The following is a 25,758-nucleotide window of genomic DNA, read 5'->3' on the forward strand; positions in this document are numbered from 1 at the left end:
ATGGGAAGGGAGGAGGGAAAGAATACAATGGACTAGAAGAAAAGGACAGACAACAAGGTAAGTTAAAAGGTCAAGAAATTTGTAATGCCTTCTGTGTATTTTATTTTAGTTGAGGAAGGAGAAACACATTAGGGGTTCATCTGATTTGCTAAATTAATGAGCACAATAATAGCTATGATTTATTAAGCAAGACACTGCGCTAAATGCTTTACATACATTATCTCTTCTATCCTTACGAAAACTTTGTGGAGAGATACTAACTTCTCATTTCATAAAGGAGCAACTGAAACACAGGTTACATAACTTGTCCAAGGTCACACAGCTCATAAACGGCAGAGCCAGCATTTTACCCAGCTCTTAAACTCATGACATTATCATGTTATAATGCCAATACACCATAGCCGATGACTTAAAATTGCATTTTCTATGTATTTAAAAATGAGATATCTACATGTGCTAATATGAAATAATCTCTAAGATACAATGTTAAGTGAAAGAAGACAAGTGTGCTGAGGCCCTTCTCCAAAGTAACAGTATGTTACCTTTTGCATAAAGTCAAGGGCTGGGAGAAAACACATATGGTCCCACATACTAAAAATATCATTGCAAGAATATTCAAACTGGGGGGCGCCTGGGTGGCTCAGTCGTTAAGCGTCTGCCTTTGGCTCAGGGCGTGATCCCGGCGTTCTGGGATCGAGCCCCACATCGGGCTCCTCTGCTGGGAGCCTGCTTCTTCCTCTCCCACTCCCCCTGCTTGTGTTCCCTCTCTCGCTGGCTGTCTCTGTCTCTGTTCTCTGTCAGATAAATAAACTCTTTAAAAAAAAAAAAAAGAATATTCAAACTGGGAACAGTAATGGCCTCAAGCAGAGGGGACCAGGGGACAGAGGATCAGAAAAGAGCATTTTCACTACATATACTTTGGCATGGTGTGACTTTTTAACCTACTCATGTAATTTTTCACAAGAAATAAGCACTACATAATAAAATACAATATAACCGTACAAGCTAAAATCCTATAATGAAGGATACCTTACACCTCTTCCTGCTCACCAAGGCTAAATAAAATTAAAAGACTTATGGACAACAAAGGCACACCTATTTTAGTCATGCATGCTTTCTAGATGTTTTCACCTATGAAGAGTACCTATTAACTACAGTTCACATCCTAAACGTGGACTGAAAATGCTGCCACACATGGAAAGAAGAAACCAACTCCTGTGAACGTGGGAGGAAAGACTGTGGGTAGGAAACCTTGGTGAGACAGGGAAGAAACAAGGCCATTCGGAAATCGTCAGTAGACAGACAGGAATGAGCGAGGCAAGCCCACCCCTGGAAGGCCCGGGGAGCACAGCTACAGAACTAAGCTGAGCTGCAGAAATGGGGAAGGAAAATGAAGGCACAGAAGCATCTATAGCAAAGTTAGGAAAAGGAATTCCCACTCCCCAATTAGTCTGAAAAGCAGAAAGATGAAAACAAAGTCAAAACTTTTGTTGAAATTCAGTGACTAATATGCCTATTCACAATCAATGTATGTTCCTTTTTTTTTTTTTTTAAGATTTTATTTATTTATTCGACAGAGATAGAGACAGCCAGCGAGAGAGGGAACACAAGCAGGGGGAGTGGGAGAGGAAGAAGCAGGCTCATAGCAGAAGAACCTGATGTGGGGCTCGATCCCATAACGCCAGGATCACGCCCTGAGCCGAAGGCAGACGCTTAACCGCTGTGCCACCCAGGCGCCCCTCAATGTATGTTCCTTTGCTTGCCTTAAAGTATTTACTTTTAGGACCTCTAGAATTTTATATTTACTTGGTTCGAAATTATTGGCAATGCTTATTATTAAGCACCCCTGTCCACATCCTTTAAAAGGTTTGAATACCATTTGCTCAAAGAAAAGCAACTCTGAGTAGCTTAAGCAAAAAGGAGGATATCCTCAGAAATAAACACAAGGAAAAGCAGAATGGCCACACTTCAGCACAGGCAAGAACCAGAGCAGCTCTGAGGCTGCAGGGACTCAGAGAACATTGCAAAAACAGTTCGAGAGATGACACAGCAGAAAAATGGCCAACAGAGGGCCCTGCTGTGTACCAGGGCCATTCCCAGAAAATGGTACATTTTTGTAAGCCAGGTGCCACTCTAAGTGTTGCCTACCACACTACCACATTCATACCTAACACTCTCCTAATTTACACTTATAGTGTATCTAATACAAAAGCATTAAGTTCTTAATTTATGTAAAATATTTAAATTTAAAATTACTCCTTATTTTCATTTACAATTACATGCTTCAAGTTTTTTGTACATAATACCATAAAAACTTCAATTTATTGATTTGATATTGGAGTTGTTATTGGGAGAATTTGACACCAGTGTCGTAAAACAAAGATAAGCAGCACTAACCAGAAATCGATGGTACAAATGTGTTTATCCATCCATCTTTCAAAGGAGTTTTTGTTCTTCCAGGGAGTCTGTAATTTAAAATACTGCATGTCTTTTCAAATAAATGAACAAAATAAGGCCCAAAACAGTAATTTAAGTTCCCTCCAACAGAAAAGCACACCAAAATCTCAGGTCCCCATTAATGGAATCTCAGCATGAACCACTAAACTACTTTAATATCATAGTCCTCCTAAAATCCACTAATACCACGTTATGGTAAATAATAATTGCTTTCATAATTTTTAAAAAAGTTATAAATGCTTACTGTTTGAAAATTAGAACATTCAGAAAATTTTCCCATAACAGAAACACTTTCTAGACAGGCTGGTCTATTCATTCATACTTGCTGCATAGATTATAAAACAGCTTCCCGTTTCTGACTTAATATTACATCCCCATTACTTTTTAAACCTATTATATTTTCTATAAGATTTTATATTATTTCAAAAGCAATCTAAGCCCCATTACAGTCAGAAAATAGAGAAAAGTAAAAGAAAACAAAATTGTGATATTTCTACTCCTCTGCTGGGAGCCTGCTTCTTTTTCTCCCACTCCCCCTGTTTGTGTTCCCACTCTCACAGGCTGTCTCTCTGTCAAATAAATAAATAAAATCTTTAAAAAAAAAAAAAAGGCTCTATCACAGTGCCCAGTGCATGAGGACTTGGTAAAGACAAGCTATTACACTGTGCAACGCATGCTATAACCTCATTTTTCACCTAATGTATTCTGAACATCTTTCCATGTCAATTAGATCCCCTTCTACAACATACATAATACCAATACAGTACAGTTTTTCCTCCTACACTGCATCAGCCACTAGCAAAGATGCCAGAAAAATTCAGATTCTCATCATTTTGGTCAGGGTCACCGGCTACCAACACATATAGACAGAGGACTCCAACCAAGCCAACCTGTTCCCTAAAATGGGGGAATGAGAGTCAGAGTAGTGTCCCAATGTTTCCTCACTAGCTGATTTGGGAGAAGTCACAGGCAATATGAGGTTTGACTGGGGTTTTGTTTGTTTTGGGTTGTTTGTTTTGGGGGTGGGGTTGTTTTGTTGTTTTTTTTTACAAACATGTTTATTGTCAATATCATCTATGATGAAATTCAGTTTATTTACCCAAGAAAGAACAACTTTTGAAGCAAAGAAATTGTGGTTTAAAAAAAAAAATCTTAAGCTGCATATGAAGCTAATGAAATGCTAAATTATAAATTTTCACTAAACATATCCATCAACACAGAAGCACACAACTTAGGTTTCATGTTTGAGTCCACAGAAAACAGCAGTGAGAGATACAGATCACCTCTGCCTTTCTAACTATAATATTCTGTGATACTAGATTTAAGTAATTTTCAAAGTCCAGGAGTTTGTTAAAAACAACCTGCCAGGGGCGCCTGGGTGGCCCAGCGGTTAAGCGTCTGCCTTCGACTCAGGGCGGGATCCCGGCGTTATGGGATCGAGCCCCACGTCAGGCTCCTCGGCTATGAGCCTGCTTCTTCCTCTCCCACTCCCCCTGCTTGCGTTCCCTCTCTCGCTGGCTGTCTCTATCTCTGTCGAATAAATAAATAAATTCTTTAAAAAAAAAAAAAACAGCCAATAATATCAAGTTTCCACAAATCACAAATGTCTACATTCTCACCTGTCATTAATTCTGATCCACCGAACTTCTTTATATCTTAACAATGTTCCTCCATATGTATGCTATTCTTCAAATGTTATTAAAAGTACTTTATCCTTGGGGCACCTGGGCAGCTCAGTCAGTTAAATGGCTGCCTTCGGCTCAGGTCATGTTACCAGGGTCCTAGGATTGAGCCCCATAGGGGTCGCAGAACTCCCTGCTCAGCAGGGAGCCTGCTACTCCCTCTCCCTTTGCCATTCCCCCTGCATGTGTGTGTGCTTGCTCTAGGGCTCTCTCTCCCACCCCCACTCCACCCTGAAAATCTCTTTTAAAAAGAGTAGTTTATCCTTGCGCATTTAATCTAGCTTCCTGCCAGCTAAGATCCAAGTCCAATTTTTTTCACAGCTAAGACCCCAATTCGGAATGTAAAGAACGCCCTTTTGGAATGTGTTGGCTAAACACAAAGTTTTTATGTTTGGTCCTTCTGTCTGGCAAAATCCTGTCATTATCTAGACACTAAATTTCTCACTCAGGTTGTTCAGTGTTTTTCTACCTGAATCTCTGTGTTCCCAAGTCCTAAACTGAATCTCCAGACTCTAACATAGCCTGCCTACTTGTATCCCTGCTAAGATCCCTCTGAAGCTCATCCCCCAGGTTCTGAATCATCTGTACAGCTGAAAGGGCTCCTCACGATCAACTATATTGTATTTTCTTGGTGTGTCTCTACCTTAATAAGCAATAAGCTCCATGAAGGAAGGAACTGTGTTTTATCATTGTACCTTTATTGCTTTACACAGTGCCTTGCTCCCTGAAAGCCCTCAGTAAGCACTAAATGAATGAATGAACTCTGCTGCCCTCACTCTTAAACTAATCTGTCCACCCTACATCAGTGGAAACTGCTAATGCTCACTCTTCCCAAACCACAAAGCTTATAATAAATTTGAGAAACTGCTTCCTAACACCTCGCACTTTGCTATTTGCATCTCACTCCTTCCTCTAGTTTCAATTTCTCAAAGCACACCTTTTAGTAGTTCCTCCAGCAAGTCTATGAGTGACCTTTGTCTTTATCTACAAAGGCTTTACTTCACTTACTCCTGAACGTTACTTTGTATGGACCCAAACAAAATGCCTGCCAGTCTAGACAATGGCTTCCCTCAGGCTGCTTTTTGCCTTATTTCTAGTATTTCATCTATAGTGTGTCTAAGTATAAATTTATTTTTATGTAGCCTGCTTGGGGTTTCTTGTACTTCTTGGAACTCAGAACTTAGGCCCTGCATTTGTTATGGAAAATTTTCAGCCATTATATCTTCAGATAGTGCACCCCCTCCGTTTTCTCTTCCTGGAAGCTCGCAGAAGGTAGTGCTAGACTTTCATACTAAAGGTCATGTGTTTCAAGGACTCATTTTCCAACTCTTGACCCTTCAGTACTTCATTCTAAGCAATTTCCTCAGACCTCCCTAAGAAAAGTAGTTTGGGGGCACCTGGATGGTTCAATGGGTTGAGTCTGCCTTCGGCCAGGTCATAATCTCAGGGTCCTGGGACCAAGCCCCACACCCGGCTCCCAGCTCAGCAGGGAGTCTGCTTTTCCCTCTCCTTCTGCTCTGGCCCCATCCACTCGTGCTCTTTCAAATCAATAAAATCTTTAAAAAAAAAAACAGTAGTTTGCTCTTCAATTATACTACTCAGCTGTTTTACCTGTCCACTGAGTTTACTTTTAAAGACCATAATTTTCATTTCTGTAAGTTCTCTTTGGTCCTTTTCCAAATCTTCTCATCTGTGGTGTTCTTTCATTATAGTCTCACCTCTTGTATCTCTAATAATTTTAACCAAGCAATCTCTGTCTTAATGCCCCGGAGTACCTCCTGGAGTACAACTCTCCTACTTAAAACACCTGCCTACTCTCCTTCGTATTGATTCATCTCCTTGTGTGGCTGGCAATCTTTTTTTTTTTTTAACACTGCAAGTTCATCTTTAGCATGAACTGTTTCTTCATTGACAGTCCCAGGTTTTCATTTGCTTTGCAGGACTGTTTCACACTCACTTCTAAGGGCTCCATTGGTTTCCACAGTTCTGTACCACATTTCATGCTAATTTCTCAGCTTGAGGGTTAGTTGCACTGTAAGAAATGTTAAATTTTAACCCAACCCCAAAGTGATGTACAACTTTGGGATTCTGATGTTTCTCTTTTTATTTCTAATTATATACAACCTCAGGAGGACCACATATTTCTTTGCACTTCCATGGACCAGGTTTTTCTAGTCTTCTCTCCACAGATGGACACCCTTCAAAGTCTTATGTAGGAAGACCTCAACTCCACCTTCCTTCTTCATGGAGACCTAAGGCCATGTCTCCTGTTCCTTCATGACACCCTCAGGACCAACACCTTGGAGGCTGCATCCAGATCTGAGAGCAGGGCAGGCCTTAAGCTCCCAATTATACCCTGGCTTTGAGTTCTCCGTTCACTTCTGGTACCTGGGATGTTCTGGTCTATCAGGCTCAGGAATGCTTTTGTTTGTCCTTAGTATATTTTGTCCACACTTTCTATGTGTCTGTGGCAGGGTACAGGTGGAAATCCTCTAGATCAGCTCTGGTGGCAATGTTGTTAGAAACCTGCGATAGTCACCAAGTATGAAACTAAAATGATCACTTCAGGGAATTGTGATGATTACTTACCATTTTGCCAAATGACAACAGCCAACTTTTTTTTCCAACCTTGAGAACAGTTTCCAAATTGGTATAAATATTCCCAAGGCATTTTAAGATCATTTTGTCGCTACACACTTCAAATGCTTTCATAGTTTCTTTTTCTTGAGAATTTCAACAGATAATTTCAACAAAGAACACACCTGTTAACTCCATTTTCTCACTACCCATTCATTCTGTAATCAACTTCAATCTGCTTTATAGTCCTAGAACTGTAGTGAAATTATATTCAAAAAGATAAACATTTCCCACCTAATCAACAAATCCAATGGCCTCTTCTTGGTTCTCATCTTATTCACCTCCCCACAGCAATACTGCTATTCCAATTGTGCCACCCCAGTTCAAATACTTATTCCAATATTACCACCATCATTCTCTCACTCCCATCACTCCAATCTCTTCCTCCTTCAGTTTATCAATTCATAGCCAGATTAACATCACTACACTCCAGTCATGTCAACTGTTCACACTCTCCACTCTGCCCTACAGTGGCTCATTAATATCTAGTACTATGGGAAAAGAACAGGTGAATGAGGCACAATTCCTGTCCACAAGAGCATAAAGAATAAGACCACCACTTAACACTGACAGGATGCATGCTATGTACTTGCTAAGGTGCTAAACACCTTACCCGCAACCATACCAACCGATCCTCACAGCAGCTCTATGAAATAGGTGCAATTACTATACCTACTTCAGGGATGAGAAATAATGCTAAAAGATGACTAAGTAGCCAACCTTAGGAAGCACAGCTAGTAAATGACAGTCTATTTTATGCCAATCCCATCCTCTGAAGCAATAGGCTATACCTTCTCCACAAATATTTACAGCAAAACCCCAGACCTCACATTTGACTGAAAAAGGTATATCTAATACTTTCTTAAGAGCTCCTCGGATGCCCCAAAAATACCTTGCATTAACATATCAAAAACCACAAGTATGACCATAGTTCCCAAACTGAAGTGGTCCAACCTCAGCAAATGACTGCACTAACCAACTAGTCATGCAGGCCAGAAACCTGAATATCACCCATGACATATTCTCATCCACCGCCCATATCCAAACAACTACCTTAACAAATCCAATTTGTGTGTGTGTGTCCTAAATCTGTCTCTACAACATCTACCTCTGTCCATCTCCAACACTGTCAACCTAGCCCAGTCCACACTACCACCTTCTCTCACCACAACTGCTGATCTCTAAAGATCAGTCATTCATTCTGGTTTGTCCCAATCTACTCTCAGTTTTGCAACCAAAATGCTTTCTCCCCTTGTTGAGATTATGCTTTTAAAATACCAATCTGACCATTTCACAGATTTTGGACTCAGAACCAAAGCTTTAAGTCAATCTTTTATTTCAGGTTCTAAGCATTAGAAATGCAAAGATTGATGATAGTTGGGTTTGAGTCACAGAGGTAAAGCCAATTTTCAGTGACAGTTAAGAATGACACCAAACATAGGAACAGAAGCAAACTGAAAGAGGATGACATAGAGGACAATACCTGAGAGGTTTTGAACACTTAGCTCTAGTTATTCCTAAGGTGGAGCTGAATCCTAAATTTGCCAAGTTTCAAGGTATTCTTCTTGTTACACTGTGATACCCCAGGATGCCTCCAATGAAATCCTTTTTTTCTTAAGTAGTTCAGACTGAGTTTCTAGCTTGCAGCCAAGAGTCTTAGCTAAGAAAAAGGAAAGAAAAAAACCTTAGAAAAGCCAAGAAGACACACTTAGAAAAAGGGGACATGCCTACAAGGCAAAAATAAAACAAATTCGACATAAAGTAAAAATACCTTTGGCCAGAAAATATATAAATATGTTCAACGTTCATAAACTCATGTATCTCCTTTAAACGGTGTTACATAAAATGCTGTAGGGTAACAGCCATGTTTTCTTTTATGTTCTTGAAATCATCACAGCTTACTGTAAAGCTAACTGCTAAACAAAAAAATTAGAACTAAAAGCACAACTATACGACATAAATCGAAAGTTGCATATTTGGAAATCCACTCCCTCTGGGAACAGTGCATACACATGTTTGTATAAAGAAATTGTCTTTTTCTAGTAATACTTTACTGCTATTCTCTTTGCTGGTTGTGATTTGCATTGTCAGGTATTATAAACTCATCTTGCTCACAGCCAAATATTTTGTATATTACATAAGTATACTGAAAAGTAGTGTATCCATGGAAGGAAAAAAAAATTAGCTGTGAAAACTACAGATTATATCCTCTATAAACACTTTTTCTATTGCCATCTGGTGGTTCATGTATTAAATCAACACTGACATTCATTGTATATAAGGGCTTGGTCCACAAAATAAAAATCTCCTATTCTTTTTCCACCACATGTGACACCTAGGAAGAGGGCAAACAGAACCAAACTTTGCTTTGAAAATAGGCTCTCTTCCATGAATAAACCACAAATACACAAAATAAATTAAGGATCGCACCAAAGAACCCATAGAAACTACAACTTCCGGAGATGTCCTACTTATTGAAGTAGGACAGGTTACACCTCTGTGATATAAGCTATGAAATTCCTCCTTACCTGAAATCTTTTTCCTAACTAGTCCTCTACTTGGGCTGCTAAAATTCCCACGACCAATTACTCTTAATAAAGGCAACTACTGGGGCACCTGGGTGGTTAAGCTGGTTGAGCATCTGACTCTTGATTTCGGCTGAGGTCACATCTCAGGGTCGTGAGATGGAGCCCATGTTGCACTCCACCCTGGATGAGGAACTTCTGTTTAAGATTCTCTCTCCTCCTCTCCCTCTGCCCCCTCACCACCCATGTGCTCTATAAACAAATACATACATAAATACATAAAGGCAACTACTGGCCCTCCTCCTTGAATAGCCACAACCATTCTTTGGTTACCTCCCTATATTTTTTCTTCTTGGAAAGATCATCCATCTTTGTAAAATCAAGCTTACATATCTGACAGCTTCCAAACCTCTCATGATAAGGAATCATGTCTAGAATACAGAAGAGAACTCTGAAAGGGAGAAGAGGCAACAGAATATTGCACCAAAGGTTAATTTTATCTACGTAATAATATGAACCCACAAGCCTAGCCCATTTTCTACAGCCCATATCGCCAAAGGCTCACCTTGTCGGTTAAAAAATACTTACCAAAGCCAAAAACAGTGCAGAAACTATAGTCTTAGCCCATGTTCAACAAGCTAATCTCCAAAGATCAGTAAATTAATAGATTTACTTGACTGACACATGTTGTCAAGAAATTGGATTATTTAATTGATAGCTGTTATTTTCACTAGACATTGTATATCAACAAAATGCCAACTAAGCCTGTTAGAGTGAAAAATAGTTCTTCCTCTAATTTTGAGGGCTTTTTGATTTACTAAAAGTCCCTAAGGAATACAATTAACCAACATAACATTAGGTTGAGCACAGAAACATCAACAAACACCATCTACCAATCTCTATAAATTACTGATGGTCACTGTCCTATAAATATAAACATTTTCATATCCATCACTACTTCATATCTTTTTAAATTTCTCTTTGCATTAATTACCTCCAGTAGATTTCAATTACTCTTGCCCTTTCTTCTTCCAGCCATTTAAATAAACAAACATTTCATATTTTTAAGGAAATTTATTTCTCCAAACTGCAGGCTTACACTGATAAATTATGGCACTAATTCATTTTACAGAACCTAAAGTTTTGAACATGAACCATTTTCAGGCTAGAGTAAATACATCATGTGCTAGACAGCAGGAGAAATACTGTACTGCATCTTACTTGTCTTTGATATTGTAAACAGAAAAAGTAAAATGAAGAGAATTAGGTTCCAAGAGCTGAGACATATGGAGTTACAGAATCCCAGATAGAAGACACAGAGTCTGGTAAAGGGCAGAAAGGATATGACTATATACAGAAGATCAGAGAATCAGAGCAGAACAATTTTAAAGATCTAGTCTAACTAGATCTTTACAGGTGAGAAAACAGACTCAGAGAGGCTAACAGATTTGCTCATATCGCAAGTTCGTTACAGAGTGAAATAAAAAACCAGGTCTACTAACACTTAGTTCATCACCTTTTCCATTCACCACATCCATGTTCCTAGGAAAGCTTTACAAAAGTATTCTCATTCCCACAAAAGACTGTGGGGGTAGGGGACAGGCTAAGGCTTTAGAGATGCCTGTCAAGAGGCCAGACCACCTAAATACTAGAATAGCAAATATATAAACAACTAGGGTTTCCTAAAGCAGTATTCCCATCACATCATTTGTTTTTATATTTGGATATAGCAAGAATAGTGTTAATACGATAAATCTCTAAGACTAATAATATATTTCTCCAAAACAGGCCTCAGATACAGGATCAATATGTGGCAGGTAAGTAGCTGTCCAACTCTGACAGACTTTTGCACTTCAGAGATTCACTAAAGAACACAGGAATAATTTCTACATGCTAATACAAAAGGATGGCAGGAGGTACCATATTCTCTGTCCCAGCTGACAAAACATATTGGTCAGGATCATGGGTACAAATGTTTATGCCTTTTTTTACTAAAAGAGATTACAAACATAGGGGGAAATTTAAGAAAATAGCTTCTAGGTATGTTGGAGTCAAAAACTAATGATGTGCTGTATGGTGACCAATATATCATAATAAAAAAATAACAATTATAATAAAAAAAACTACACATACTAAAATGCTCAGTTACATTCAATAGAAATGTATCATCACTTGGTAGGAATATTTAACCAAATAAAACTTAAACATCTTCACTTTTTAAAAGATAATTCTAGGGGCGCCTGGATGGCGCAGTCGTTGGGCATCTGCCTTCGGCTCAGGGAGTGATCCCGGCGTTCCGGGATCGAGCCCCACATCAGGCTCTTCCGCTGGGAGCCTGCTTCTTCCTCTCCCACTCCCCCTGCTTGTGTTCACTCTCACTGGCTGTCTGTCTCTGTCACATAAATAAATAAAATCTTTAAAAATAAATAAATAAATAAAAGATAATTCTACTTTAACTCCTCTTTATACTCTACCTTTCAACCTGATATTTATTCCCTACCCTCAGCTTTACTCACCTTCCATGGATTTGGACTTCAAGGGTCTACTCTTAAAACTATAGCATTTAGGGACACCTGGCTGGCTCAGTTAGAAGAGCATGCAACTCTTGATCTCGAGGTTGTAAGTTCAAGCCCATCACTGAGTACAGAGATTACTTAGAAATAAAAATCTTAAAAAAAAAAAAAAAAAGAAACACTACAGCTTTTATTACTTATTGCAGAAATTTAAGCTGTGACCTAGTCAAAACCCAGTTTCTCTGTTTTCCTATTCACTCTGGATCTGTTCCATTCTATAGATTCAGTCAACCAACATTACTGGCCTCTGATCTAAGAGACACCTAGAGGACGGCCTCAAGTTCATGTCTCAAAACAAAAAACATGCAAGGGCTCTAAAGAGTGGAAATAATATAAAGGCAACTGGTAGATTGAATTTAATAACATCTTACCTGATTCCACTTAATTACCCGTCTAACTTGTCAGAGTTCCACTTTGTTTTGTTTTGCCCCAATATTTAAGGGCACAAGAAACTTCCCAGCTAGGTATAATCCCAGTACGTAGCTAAACTTAACCATGGTTAGATAAAAGGTATGCTGAAGCAAACTAACAATTCTGTATCATACAAAATGCACCTCTTTATTTGCATTTAAAGGACTTAAGGGGCGCCTGGGTGACTCAGCCATTAAATGTCTGCCTTCGGCTCAGGTGATGATCCCAGGGTCCTGGGATCGAGTCCCGCATCGGGCTCCCTGCTCCGCGGGAAGCCTGCTTTTCCCTCTCACACTCCCCTTGCTTGTATTCCCTCTCTTGCTGCCTCTGTCAAATAAATAAATAAAATCTTAAAAAAAAAAAAAAAGGACTTAAATGCATGTACTTGAATGCAGATAAAAGAATTTTCTAACTGTTCCTCAAAGAAATGGTTGGTACACTCCCAGTGGTCAATTCTGGGGCATTAAAATCTGCCAATAGACTGCCACAACCTATTCTCAGTTGGAATTTGAAAATTACAGTATGAAAAAAATTCTCTGTGAAGAAAAACTCCAAAATGGCGACAGTCACTTTACTATGGGAGAAGAATGGGTATATGGAGGGGGTTATGCGTATTTCCTCTTCTCTCTTCCAAATTATCCAATGGAGTTTAACAATGACAACAGTAAATAAGGTAACCTGAAATCTGAGGTCCAGTAACAACGCTACAGTATTTAGAAAACATCAACCACCATCTTCCCTTGGTACTGATCTGAATGCTCTTCCTCCCCATAGAAAGCTCCAGGCTACATGGAAGGCACTCCAGCTTAGTGGTTACTAACAGACTATAGATTTAGCAGCCTGCTTTCCATTTTGGCTCCATCACTACTAGTCTCAGGATCTCAAGCCAATTAGTTAACATCTCAGTGCCTCAGTTTCCCCACAGGTAAAATGAGTACAAAACGCTACCTACCTCTCAGAGGTTGTTGTGAAGAGTAAATGAGCCTGCTTATAAAGCACCTAGTGCTTGGCACATAAGAAGGGCTCAGTAAAGGTTAGCTACAGGTGGCTATACATAAGGCTGCATAGAGGGTGATAATTGCTTATTACTGGATTTACAAGACAGTTACCAACCAAGTGGCCAGTTGCCATCTGTTAAACATGCAGTGGTCTAATAAAATTTAATCAGTATCTGAGCACTTACTTAGTGTAGCACTCTCCATGAAGACTCTCCAGTAAAGTAGGTAGTCTGGAACTCAAGTTCCAGATGAAACTCGAATCACAAAGTTAGGAGAGAACGGGGGTCCAAGAAGAAAAGGGGAAACCAAATGCTTCTGGGGTAATAAAAGCGTAAGGCCCCAAAAGGAAGCTAGATTTGCAGCAAACCCAATTAGCACAGTTTTGCGACTTCTCCAGCAAACCAGTGGCAGAGAAGCCTAATTAGTGGACCTGATCCAAGGCTGGAAATTGACCTGAGAAAAGTGGCCCAGGTAGAGGTCCAGGTAAGCATCCAGACCACGTGAAGTCAGACTAATGATGACAGAGAATTGAGTGAGATTATGGGATTGGCCAACAAGGACAAAACCAGAGCACAAAGATACAAGCATCACCTGTGGAGCTTTTTTAAATCCACAGATTCATGCTCCAGAGATCCTCCAGGTCAGAGGTGGAGCCCAGATGACTGTATTTTTAAATTTCACTGGTGATTCTGATGCATACCGCACACTAGCACAAAGTAGGAGCCCAACAGTAGGAATAAACAGAATAAGTCATTAAAAGCTGATTAAGTCAGGGAGAAACTTCAAACCTTGAGATCACAAACATGGAACAAGTTTAAATAAAAGGTTCAAAGTGTATAAAGGTCACTGGAATTTGGGGGGCAGGGGAGTACAATAAAACCCCAAGGCCAGCTAGAAGGTTAAAAGGGAAGCTGCATCATGGTGATCTCATTCAAAGGGTTAGAGCAACGGTTCTCAAACTTGACTGAACATTAGGATCACCTGAGGAGTTTTTAAATCTGACACCCAGGTCAAACCTCAAATTCTGGAAATGAGATCCAGGCTTCAGTATGGTTTAAAGCTCCTCCGTGACTCCAATGCATACCCAGGTTGGAGAAACATGGAGCTAGAGAGGCTCCAGGAAAGCAGCAGGTGACTGGAATGAGGAAAGACATAAGGCAATCTAACTTAGCGTTCTCAAACCTTGGTGTGTATCAAAATCACCCGGGAAGCAAGCTGTGGTTCTACAGGATCGCCAAACTCCCAAGAACCATCCATCTAGGGGCGCCTGGGTAGCGCAGTTGCTGGGCGTCTGCCTTCGGCTCAGGGCGTGATCCCGGCGATCTGGGATCGAGCCCCGCATCAGGCTCCTCTGCTGTGAGCCTGCTTCTTCCTCTCCCACTCCCCCTGCTTGTGTTACCTCTCTCGCTGGCTGTCTCTATCTCTGTCAAATAAATAAATAAAATCTTTAAAAAAAAAAAAAAAACATGGATCTAAGTGACTGGTGATAACTCCAAAGGAGAAACAGAGAACTATGAACAACCCCAAAGCAATAACTGAGAAGGGCATTTCTATCCCTTTCAGCCTGATGAATATAAACTGTTAATACACGAGGCTATATTTAATGTAGGAGGCTATACTAAACATTACCAGAATCAATAAGCCTATCAAAGACCTAGCAGTAAAACTAGGGCACCACAGACTAAACGTATATGATACTTATGACCCAACCATCCTTCACCTCAGAAGGCATCCTCAGAAGGCCACACTCAGGTCTGGGGACACCCGGCTGGCTCAGTCTATGGAGCATGCAAGCAACTCTTGATCTCAGGGTCGTGAGTTCAAGCCCCACATTCGGAGTGGAGCCTACTTAAATAAACTCAGGTATAACTCTGGTGGACAATATAAAGAAAGTATGCATTGCCACCTGTGTTTCAGAATTAAAGACTTAACTCTTTAAGAATCTAGAAGTATTACAAACAAACACACACCAATAAGCAGAGTATAACTCAGAAATTCTCATTACCATGTAGAAAGAAACCCCAAGACATATTAAAGGTATATTTGGAATATCTGAACCTGGTATTTCTCATAACGGCCAATTATGTAACTTGGGCTATGTAACTATATGTAACTTTTACTAGTCAATGTTGCCCTTCTCCCAAAATATCATGACCAACCCTAACCACATAAAATATCATTAGAAGAAAAACAAAGAGAAATTAGGAAATGCTTCACCTAGCGACACAATAACACGTACTTATGACTAGTTCCAGCCTGGTGTTAAGTATTCCATTTAGAATGTTACATTTTATCTGATAAGATTCAAGAGAATATATTCCCTTGCATATGACCAACTCATCATCCCATCAGAAATCTCTATAGCAGCACCAGAATTTTCATTTTCAAGATACATGAGCTTTTGTCAAATGGTGACATCTCCCCAGTAATATGAATTTTCAATATGATATAAAAAATGATGGATATATTACACATTTCACAGAGCACAGAGAACAGAAGTCTGTCAATGAATTTAAAATTTGTGACAACCCATTTGAAATTTTACACTAAAAGACCTGTACACTTTCAAAAACCATATAAATGTAAAACAGATACCAATGTTTTCACTTGCAACAAGGAATAAAATATTCCTAACAAAGTTTAACTGCTGCCTTGGTGCATTTTAATTATGTATTTTCCTTAGCATTACAGCTGTAAAAATGTGACACATATACAGCCTTCAGAGTGCAACTGATAACTCGAAATCCTTGTAATGTACTCAAAAACAAGGCCACCAGATTCCCCCCACCACTACCACCATGTGAACTTGTGCACAAATCTTCAAATGTACAAAGCTTTCTGCAAAGTGCAAGTCACTGCTTTAAAAAAAAGAAAGAAAGAAAGAAAGAAAGAAAGAAAATAAACACCATCTCCATTTTAAAAGTCAGCCCTAAGTGATTTAGATTTCTCTATCTGAACCCGGCTTCTCTAGCAATCTACGGATCCCATTTTACAAAATGACTTAATAAACGCTTTTCTACCAAAGTCGATCATTAGGCAAAAAGAAGCGCGCGCATACAAACACATACACACACACACACACACACACGCACACACACAAAGTGAAATGAAAATTTTCCTAGTAATGGAGGAGTTAACCAGAAATACGGCAATTTGTTTTCACGCAGCAAAACATGAAAGCAGGTGTTAGGAGAGCCTCGGGGAGGGGGCGGGGACGGGGACGACCACGGTTGAGATAACGTTAGGTCAGCGTTAACATGAGAACCGTGAGTGAGTACTTGCACAACCCGGGGACAGTCGTTGAGTTCATACCTTGCAGACGTGATTACATCCCAACTGTTACACGTCCCTGCACGTACGTCGCCGCCACTGGACACTGCGCACGGCTAATTTAAGTTTAGAGCGCCCATCGCCGTCAGTGCCGGCTCCTTCCAGTGACAGTAGTATTCCCCCACGCCGCTAAGGAACACCCGAGTCAGCTTTCCTGGAGCTGCCAACAGCAGCAGGGGTACGCTACCCCGAGGTAAAGACCTCCCCCGAAGGAGGCACCGACTCCTGTCTGCATTTTTGTTGTCTGCTTCTATCTTTACCCTTTGCAGACCAGCCAACTTCAGCGGAGAAGGATGCTACTGTCCACCGGGTTTTTAGCAGGACCCAGATTGAGGCGGGAAGCTCCGCGTTGCAGCCAGTCCTCAGCCCCGCCGCGAGCGGGGCTCCCCATTAGAGCCCCCGCCCCGCTCGCTCTCGCCGGGAGCCCAGGCTGGGGGCAAAGCCGCGGGCACCCAAAGTTTTGCTCGCGGCTGTCTGCACCCCCCACCCCCCGCCCCGGGCTCGGGCAGCCGGCCGCGACAGATGGGGACCCGGGCAGGACGGCGCGGCGGCTCCCGCCACGGGCGCCGCGCCCCCGAGGTCCCGCGGAGATGCCCGCTGCCCGCGGGGGGCGCCGGGCTCCGACGAGCGGCCGGCTCCCAACTTGGGCTGCGGGGGCCGCACGGCTTCGGTCCCGCCGGCGACAGAGCCCCGCAGGGCGCGTCTGCCAGGCGAGCGCTCGGCTGCCCGGCCCGCTGCGTCAAGCCCCGCCGCCCGCCCCGCGGCCCCGACGGCTCGGGCTCGCCCCGGCCCCGCGCCCCGCGCCTACCTTGAGCCAGCGCCCGGAGCAAGTGCAGCTGCAGCGCCAGGAGCGCCCACCATCCGCGCCGCCGGCCCGCACTCAACTTTGTCGCCGGCCGCCCGCCGCGCTCCCCCGCGTACCGGCCAGGGCTCTCGGGCGCCGCGCGGGCTCCCCGGGGCCGCCGTCGCCGCCGCTCCGGGCCGGGCGAGGACCCCCGCGGCCGCCCCGGGCCCGCAACGCCACCGCCGCCCCGGGCCATGCTGAGGAAGAGCTGCCGCCTCCGCCGCCCGCGCCCGGCCTCGGGCCCCGCGAGCGGGACGGGCGGGCGGTGGCCGCTGCCGAGCGGCCAGGTGCGGGGGCCGGGGGCGGCGGAGGGGCGCGGCGGTGAAGAAGTTGTCAGCGGGGGAAATTCCTGTCACGCCGCCCCCAGCGCCCCCGCAGCCGGAGCGCCCGGGCCGCGCCGCGTCTCCCGGAGGGTCCGGCGGGCGCTGAGGAGGAGACGCCGCCGCCGCCGCCCCCGCCCGGCGCTGAGGAGAAAGTGCGCCCGCCCGCGCGCCGGCGCTCGCCCTCCGCCGCCGCCGCGCCCCATTCACAGCCCGGCCGCACGCGCCGCCCGCCCGCGCCCGCCGCCGCAGCTGATTGGCCGCGGGGAGGCGGCTCGCGGGCCTCCCGCCCCGCCCCCACGCCCTCGCCTGTTTTCAAACTCGCCGCGCCCGCCCGCCTGGAATTTCGCGCCGGGCCTCGGGCTCGCCTCGGCGGCTTCCCGCGCCAGCTGCGCCCCCTAGGGACGCGCGGCGCGCACTGCAGGCTGGCGCCTTCTCGGCACGCGCTGGGCCGACCGCTCGGGCGGGGGCGGCGCGGGCCGCAGGGGTGGGGGTGGGGGCGGGGGCGGCGCCGGCCTAGCCCTGCTCCGGGAGTGCGGGCGCGCAGGTGGGCTGGCGCACGTGCGGCGGAGGAGCAGGTGGGCCGGGCGGCAGAGCAGCCCGGCCCGCGCAGGTGGGCGCGCCCCCTGCCAGCGCCCCCCGCCCGCCATCCCCGCCCCCCACCCCCACCCCCAGGGGATCCGCCCGCTCCGGCCAGAGGGTGGGTGTTGAGTGGTTAAGCGCCAAGTTACTGTGATTGCAAAGGAGAAACCAGCGCGATCGGGTTTCCAATTCTTAGCAACAAAAGGCACCACTGGGTGTAGACCCGCCGCCTGTTGCCAGGAGTGGACGCAGGCTTTGGAGAGGCATCCAAGGTCATGTGTGGCCTGCGGGGACCACAGCGCCGGCCGCTTCCCGCAGAGGGGAGGGCCCATCTCTGGGAAGGGCCTCGTAGGGGAAGGGGCCCTTAGAGGGAGGATCTCTTAGGGAGAGGGTCTGTTAGGGGAAGGGTCCCTTAGGGGGAGGGTCTGCTAGCGGGAAGTGTCCCCTCGGGAGAAGTTCTCCTAGCGGGGAAGGGCCACCTACGGAGAAGGATCCCTTGGGAGCAAGGGTCTCCTAGCGCCAGGCCTGGGGAGCCCGCGGAAGGGGCGTGGGGCGGGGCGCTCAAGCTCAGCCGCATGTGGTAAGCATTAGCAGAGTTTATGGGGTGAACTAAGAGCTCCGGAGGCTGGGAGGCCAGTATTTTTGTGGGAGGAGGCCTGGAAGGTGACACACAGTCTGATGCTGTTGGCAGTTGGCCTGGAGGAGCCTGGGGGCATGTGATGATTGAGATCATGTAAGTGGTGATGGCAGCGGGACAGGGCGTGCGCCTCGCTTGGTGCCGGATCCCCAAGAAGCACGGGGTGCACGTTTGCTGGGATTGTTCCGTTTATTGCCCCAGGCGAGGGGGAGAAGAGCCATGTCTGTCTCCCAAGTTCATGTGAGGGAACTAGCTCCCACTGCCAGAACACCTACTGTGCACTACGCACCCTTATTAAGTCTCAGCAATGACCATGTGAAGGAAAGATGGGGAAACTGAGGCCCAAGGACAGTAGCGGAATGGAGGAGGTGGATTCTGACCTAGATTTGTTGCCAGGGCTCTGCCCCCTTCCCACGCCATGCAAGCAGGGCCAGAAAAGTGGGAAGCAACCGAAAGGTGGCTGTTCCCAGGGAACATAGGGAAGCACTAGTGGGCACTGCCCCATATGGCACAGACACACCCTTGGGCACGTTGTCCCTGAGGACAGGTGGATGAGACTGGGAGGGGGGGCGTGTCTACTTTTATTTTCCATTGCAACAGCCCTGGGTCTTTTCTAACCTCCGGGGCTCTATGAGAGCCTAGGAGAGAAATCATACCTACTGTGCACTGTGCGCTTACTGTGGGCCAGCCCTGGGCAGGAACATCGTGGCACTAATCCCCACCATCCCCCTGTGTGAGAGGTGCTGTCACTACTAACTTTGGGGTCACTAAGGCTAAAAGAGGTGAAGCCGCTTTGCTCAGAGATGGGGGGTGAGGGGTAAGAGTGGAGCTAAGGGCTTTGAGGTCCTAGTCTTTCTAGTTGTGAAATCTGGGCAAATTGCTGACTCTAAATTCCCGTAAAAAGTTAGAAAGAATTCCCATCTCACGGGGTTGTCGCAAGGGAATGAGATAATTCACACTCAATAAACGCTAGTTTCCTGTTCCTCATACCAACTTGCCAGTGCTGTCCCTAACTACCCTTGCTCTGCACACCAGTTGAGTCCTGTCCGTATTTAACCTTTTCCTTTCAAATAGAAACATATGCCCATTATTTTCCTTGCAAATAGCAAGCTGTGACCATATGCCCTGACAGCATAGGCATGACTATGGCACAGGCAACTTCTTAACTTCAGGACACTCAAAAAATGTCCAGAGCCTCTTTTGCTACAACTTATTTTGCAGTTCAGAGACAGTTTTGTGCAAACTTGTTTGGAAATTAGAAAGCCTAGGCCAGTATACGACAGGTTGTACGAGGAGCATTGATATCACTGCTACTCCAAAACGTCCTCCAGTTTTTTATTCCAGTATCATCCTGGGCCAGTGAGGCTCGAACATCTCCTCATCTTACAGTTGAAGGCACTAAGCTAGGGAAGTTTAACATCCACAAAGCAACCAAGTTCAAGCCAGAGTAGGAGTCTAGCTCTCCTGAGTGCTATTCTAAGATTTTTTTCCCCCACCAGACTATGTTGCCTTTTACATGACTCATTAGATTACTGTCTTCAGGGATGTGTTTAGACTGTAGCTATTCTTTCTCATAAAAAATAATACAGAGAAACCCCTTTATAATGCTCAGAAGAGGACTAGTTAGCACAGAGCTGGAATATTTCTGCCTATAATGGCCAATTAATGTCTCCACTTAATTTTATCCAGCCCAAAAAGGTCTCAAGAAGAGAACACTTGATCCTTGTATACTTACCTTTAAAAACTATAGACACAAATATAAAAAAATTAAATTAAATTAAAATCTTCAGCCATGTAAAAAGCCTCGACACTGCAAGTGTGGTCCACTGGCCATCAGCCTCACCTGGGAGCTGATTCGAAACACAGCATCTCAGGCCCTTACAGGAGGGAATCACTCCATATCTCCTGAGAACTGAAGAAACATGAATACAGCTCTCTTTTCTGTTCTCTTCCTCTCTGTCTTTATTTCTCTTGTGCTTCATTCTGGTACCTCTCTTCTTCATAGTTTCCTTAATAAGAACATTTTTTTCTCATAGAAAAAAAGATAGAATTATGATTTTATTTTTTTATCTTAAAAGGAAAATATGCAACTTCATAGAACGCCAACAGATCCAACTGTATACAAATTAAAAAAACAAGAACATCCATATGACACTGTGGGGAAAAAAATGTTAAGAGAAACAAGCAACAAACTGGAGAAAATATTAATCTTTCTACAAATAAAAAGCTTTTGTGAGTCAATAAGAAAAATAGATGAATAATCCCTATAGAAAGAGGGGCAAAGAACTGAACAGGCAAGTCAGGAAGAAATACAAAGGGGAAAAAATGTGTTTGAAGAGTGCCCAAAGAAATTGATCCAAGAAATGAAAAATTAAAGTAACAGAGCTCATAAACTATGTTGAGGCACTGATGAGCACAAGTGCTGGTGAGGGTATGTGGAAATGGACACTCATACTATTGGTGGAAATATACATTCACAGTCTTTCTGGAGGGAAACCTGCAATTCGTAGCTAAACTTTAAATACAAATTGTCTTTGATCTAGCCATTCCATCTCACAAACACACAGAGCTATACGTCCAAGGTTGTCCACTGCAAGATTGCTAATAACAGCAAAAAAATAGAAATCAATCTAAATGCCAGGAAGGTTAAGTACAATATGGTACATCCACACAATAAAACCTTCTATGACTGTTAATGAAGTAGAGTTAGAAGTATTAATGCAGAAATGTCCACCATATTCAGTTAAGTTTTTTCTTATAAAGTTATAGAGAAGAATACATAGAGTAATCCCCATTTATGTTATTTTTTTTTTTCCTGTAAGGATGCATGCCAAACTTTAGTAAAATGTCCTTCAGGGGACATGCAATTGCATGCTTTTCTGTACTTTTTAAATTTGCAAATGTGAATTGTATTTGATGATCAAAAATAAACGAATAGAGCTTATTTTTTAAAAGCAAATGGTGATAAGCCTAAGTCATTTCTTACCCATAACTCATTAAGAAATGTCCCTTACGGGTTCTCAGTGGTTCTTCTGAGAAAAATATTCCCCAGTCCTATTAGAGGACAAGTTGCAGCATGAGCTTGTCCACAAGGGGATGGTGTGCCCTTCCACGTGCAAATCAAGGCAATGGTCGTAGGGACTCCTTGCATCTGGTTTCCACAGTCTTCTCCTGATGGGAGGTCTCCCCTCTCTTCATGCCTCAGTAGCTCGTTGGAAACTCTCTGCCAGCCGCTAATCCCATCCTACCCTCACCTTTGTTCCGTAGCCTGGCAACCGACTAAGGAGCCACCAGGTGCTGCTTTTGATCCCTAATGGGGCGTGGGCTTTGGTTACCTTAGAGCCCACTCACCTTTGTGAACTTTTTAAGAAGCCAAACTCTCGTGAAATCTTCTTATTAAGGAACCTACAAAGAAGAGAGGTACCAGAAATGTACCAAGCCTCCAAAAACTTCTGCCAGCCTTCTCTAAAAATAACCATCCCTCACCTGCGGACTGCTTTCAAGTGTATAAAGCAGAAGATCTTCACGTGTGGTCCCAGACCAGCAGCTACAGCAGCACCTGGTTAGAAGTGCAAATTCTGGGGCATCACCCCCAGACGACAGAAGCAGAAACTCCCATCAGAATGTCTGAGGGGGGAGCCCAGCAAGCTGGTTTAACAAGCCCACCAGGTCACCCTCATGCTTGCTGAGAATGTTTGAGAATGATCGGTGGAAAGTAATTCCTTCCCTTCTTACGTTTCAACAAGTATTTATTAATGTCCTGATTTGTGCCAGCCCCAGGGCTAGCCAGGCAAGAGAAATAATCACAGAAACTGTGCGATAAGCAAAAGCACTTAAGGGAATATCTGAGAAGGATCTCACAGCCGCGGGGAATCAGGGAAAGTTTTCCAGGGAAGTAAAGTCTAAACAGAAGTCTGAAGGGTGAGTAGGAGTTGAATCAACAGCCTGGAGAAGAAGGCAGGATGTTCGAAGCAGAGGGAACGCCATGTGCGGAAGCTCAGAGTGTGAACTTCGGCATGAGAATCATGGAACCCTGCTGAAGGTTTTTAAACAGGGCAGTTTCGTAATCAGATATGATTTAGCCACATCATTCAGGCGATGGACTGGATTGGGTTGGGCAATCAGAAGCCTGGAGGCCTGAGAGGAGACTGTTGTGGCCCTTAAAGTAGGGAATGACAGGGACAGTTGGATGGGAGAGAAGAGGCGGATTAAGGAGGTAAAGGTGGGATCCATAGATAAGATAGGACCGTGTGGAGGATAATGATGCCTGTTTTCCAGCTGGTGCAGCCAGATAAATGAGCACTTGGTTTCTTAAGCAAGTGAACAGAGATGGAGGAACAGAATTGGAGGGCTGGGGTTCGAAGAGACACCTGAGCTGATTTTGAATCTGTTAGATTTGAGATGTCCATGGGACGTCTGCACACAGATACGATCGTTGGACAGGAGGATGTTTGGGGGTAAAGCCAACAAGAAGGGAGCAGAGGTGGGAGGCAAGGTGGAAGAGGGTGGTGTCCCTGTGATGGGGAGAAAGGTGACTTCAAGGGATCTACATTGAATGACAGATTCATTCAAATATGACAGAGCATCAAAATATGACAGAGCATCAAAAAGCTAAGGGCTGAAGAGTGACTCCTGGATTTAGTGACAACACAGCCCTCCTAGACCTGTGACAACAGTTTCAGTGGGACCATGAGCCAACCCCAGCTGGGAGAGAAGTGAGAGAGGCAGGTGACATTTTGAAGAAGTTTGGGTGTGGGTAGAAGATGGCGAGGAGTTTGGGCTTGAGGGAAGTCTCTTTACTGTAGAAAGGGAGATCTGTGAGGAGGGGTCCGTAATCATTGGCTCAGGATCCCAAAGACTCCTGGGGACGTCTTGTGAAGGGAAGGCTGGGCGGTGGGCAGGGGAGGGCTCTCCAGTCCTCTGCAAAGGGAGGTCCGGGGATGGGCAAGGGCACAGCATCGTTGGTGAGTGGTCGGGCAAAGCTGAGGAAGAGGTAGCTCATATTTTCTTCTTTCTCTCCCTTCTGTTGCTCTCCTCAAAGAGGACCTGGCTATTTTAGGGATAGAAAGAGGAAGAGAATTGGCAGCTTTTTGGAGTAGAAGGTGGAAGGTTTGAGATATTACTTTAGAGAAAGGGACAGACTTTAGCAACAGATTCAATAGACATCTCTCCACCTGATTTTTACATAAGCACTTTATTTAATCCTCACAACAACTCCTGTGAGATAGGAAGTGTGTTTGTGCACTTTACTGAGGCTCAGTAAGCTTTAATCATTTCCCTGGGGCTACCCAGCCCGTAGCAAACAGGTAGAGCTGGGATTTGAACCCCTGTCTCCTGACACTGTCTCCTGCCCCTGGAGTAGGGAGGACAAATACTGTACAGTCAGCATCACGAGAACCGATCAGAAGGGACCTTAAAGAGCATCTTGTCTAAAAGAAGAAGTTCTAAGTCAAAGAAAAGAAAGCTGCTACATCCCTTTGGGAACAAGGCAGGGATTTGAATGGGGGACTTGGGGCTGATATGAACGTGCCTCTTCAGCCCCGTCATCTGCCTGAGGCACTCAGCAACTCGGCGTCCATCCTCAGGATCATTCCATGTGAGGAGAGCTCCAGTTCCCACCGAGTCTCACTTGCACTGAATTGTAGCTGGCCCTCCTGCAATGTCCTCCACCCCCCTCATTCTGCACCCTGGAGCTGCATGCAGTTGTCCCTGGTGTCTCTTCAGGGCCCAACAGAGTGTGCGGTGCATGACAGACAATTAACACTCGTTGGCAGAGTAAATGGTGGAAGGAGTCCGGGACAGAACACTGTGAGGGCTGGATTTTAATCTAGTTCCATCACCCACCAGCTGAATATGTTTGAATAAGCCACAGTCTCTCTTTTGACTCACTTTCATCCCAAAATGGGATGTGAAACCATCACTTTGCTCACAGGGTCTGGGGGTCAGGAATTCAATGAGGGCACAGCAGGGAAATGGCTAAGGACTGGAATCCCCTAGAACTTTTCACTCAAAGTCTGGCACCTGAGCTGGGATGGCTTGCAGGCTGGCCGCCACTGGGACTATTAACCAGACCATGCACGTGTGGTTTGGGCTTCCTCACAGCATGGCGGCTGGATTCCCAGAGGGAGCATCTGAAAGGCAGTTTTCCTGGGGTTGTATGGCCCCTTCTGTGGTTGCCTTGGAAGGCATGTGGCATCACTCTCACCACAGTCTGCTGGTGGAAAGCAAGTCTAAGGTCAGCCCGCATTTGAGAGGAGCAAGTAGACTCTACTTCTTAATGCAGAGGAGGCAAGGTCACATTGCAGAAGAGCAGGCAAGATAGGAGGTATTGTTGTAGACATTTTGGAAACAGAGTCTGCCAGAGATCATTCCTGAGGGCTCCGTGAGATACTTGGGGGAAGCGTATTTTGCAGGTACTTTTCTCCTAGACCTGCCTTCAAAGCCTGCGGAATCAGATTGCAAATACGAAGGCCTCCATGTAAACCATTCCTTCGAGGAGGTGCACGTTACGGACTGAACTGTGTCCCTCCATGAAATTCATATGCCGAAGTCCTAACAGCACCTCATGTGATTGTATTTAAAAAGGTAATTCAGTTAAAATGAGGTCATTAGGGTAAGCCTTAATCCAATCTGACCATTGTCATGATAAGAAATGGAAATTTGGGAGCACGAAGAGACACCAGGAGTGCACACGCGGAAGGACCACCATGCAAAGTGGCAGCAAGAGGTTGGCCACCTGCCAGCCAGGGAGAGGGGCTTCAG

At 44.6% G+C, this 25,758-nt stretch overlaps 1 protein-coding gene across 2 annotated transcripts in view; it reads right to left on the reverse strand.

The window, feature by feature from the left end:
• Positions 1-17,931, reverse strand: part of SDK1 (sidekick cell adhesion molecule 1) — an 876,890-nt gene extending 858,959 nt beyond the window's left edge. For both annotated transcript variants that reach the window (XM_048224631.2, XM_057314981.1), the window contains exon 1: positions 17,422-17,931. In XM_048224631.2, the coding sequence (XP_048080588.1) occupies positions 17,422-17,653 (232 nt within the window). In that variant the 5' untranslated portion in view covers positions 17,654-17,931. The remainder of the gene's footprint in view (positions 1-17,421) is intronic.
• Positions 17,932-25,758: the final 7,827 nt, after the last annotated feature.

The sequence above is a fragment of the Ursus arctos genome, unplaced genomic scaffold (assembly GCF_023065955.2).
Source record: "Ursus arctos isolate Adak ecotype North America unplaced genomic scaffold, UrsArc2.0 scaffold_2, whole genome shotgun sequence".
Taxonomy (NCBI): domain Eukaryota; kingdom Metazoa; phylum Chordata; class Mammalia; order Carnivora; family Ursidae; genus Ursus; species Ursus arctos.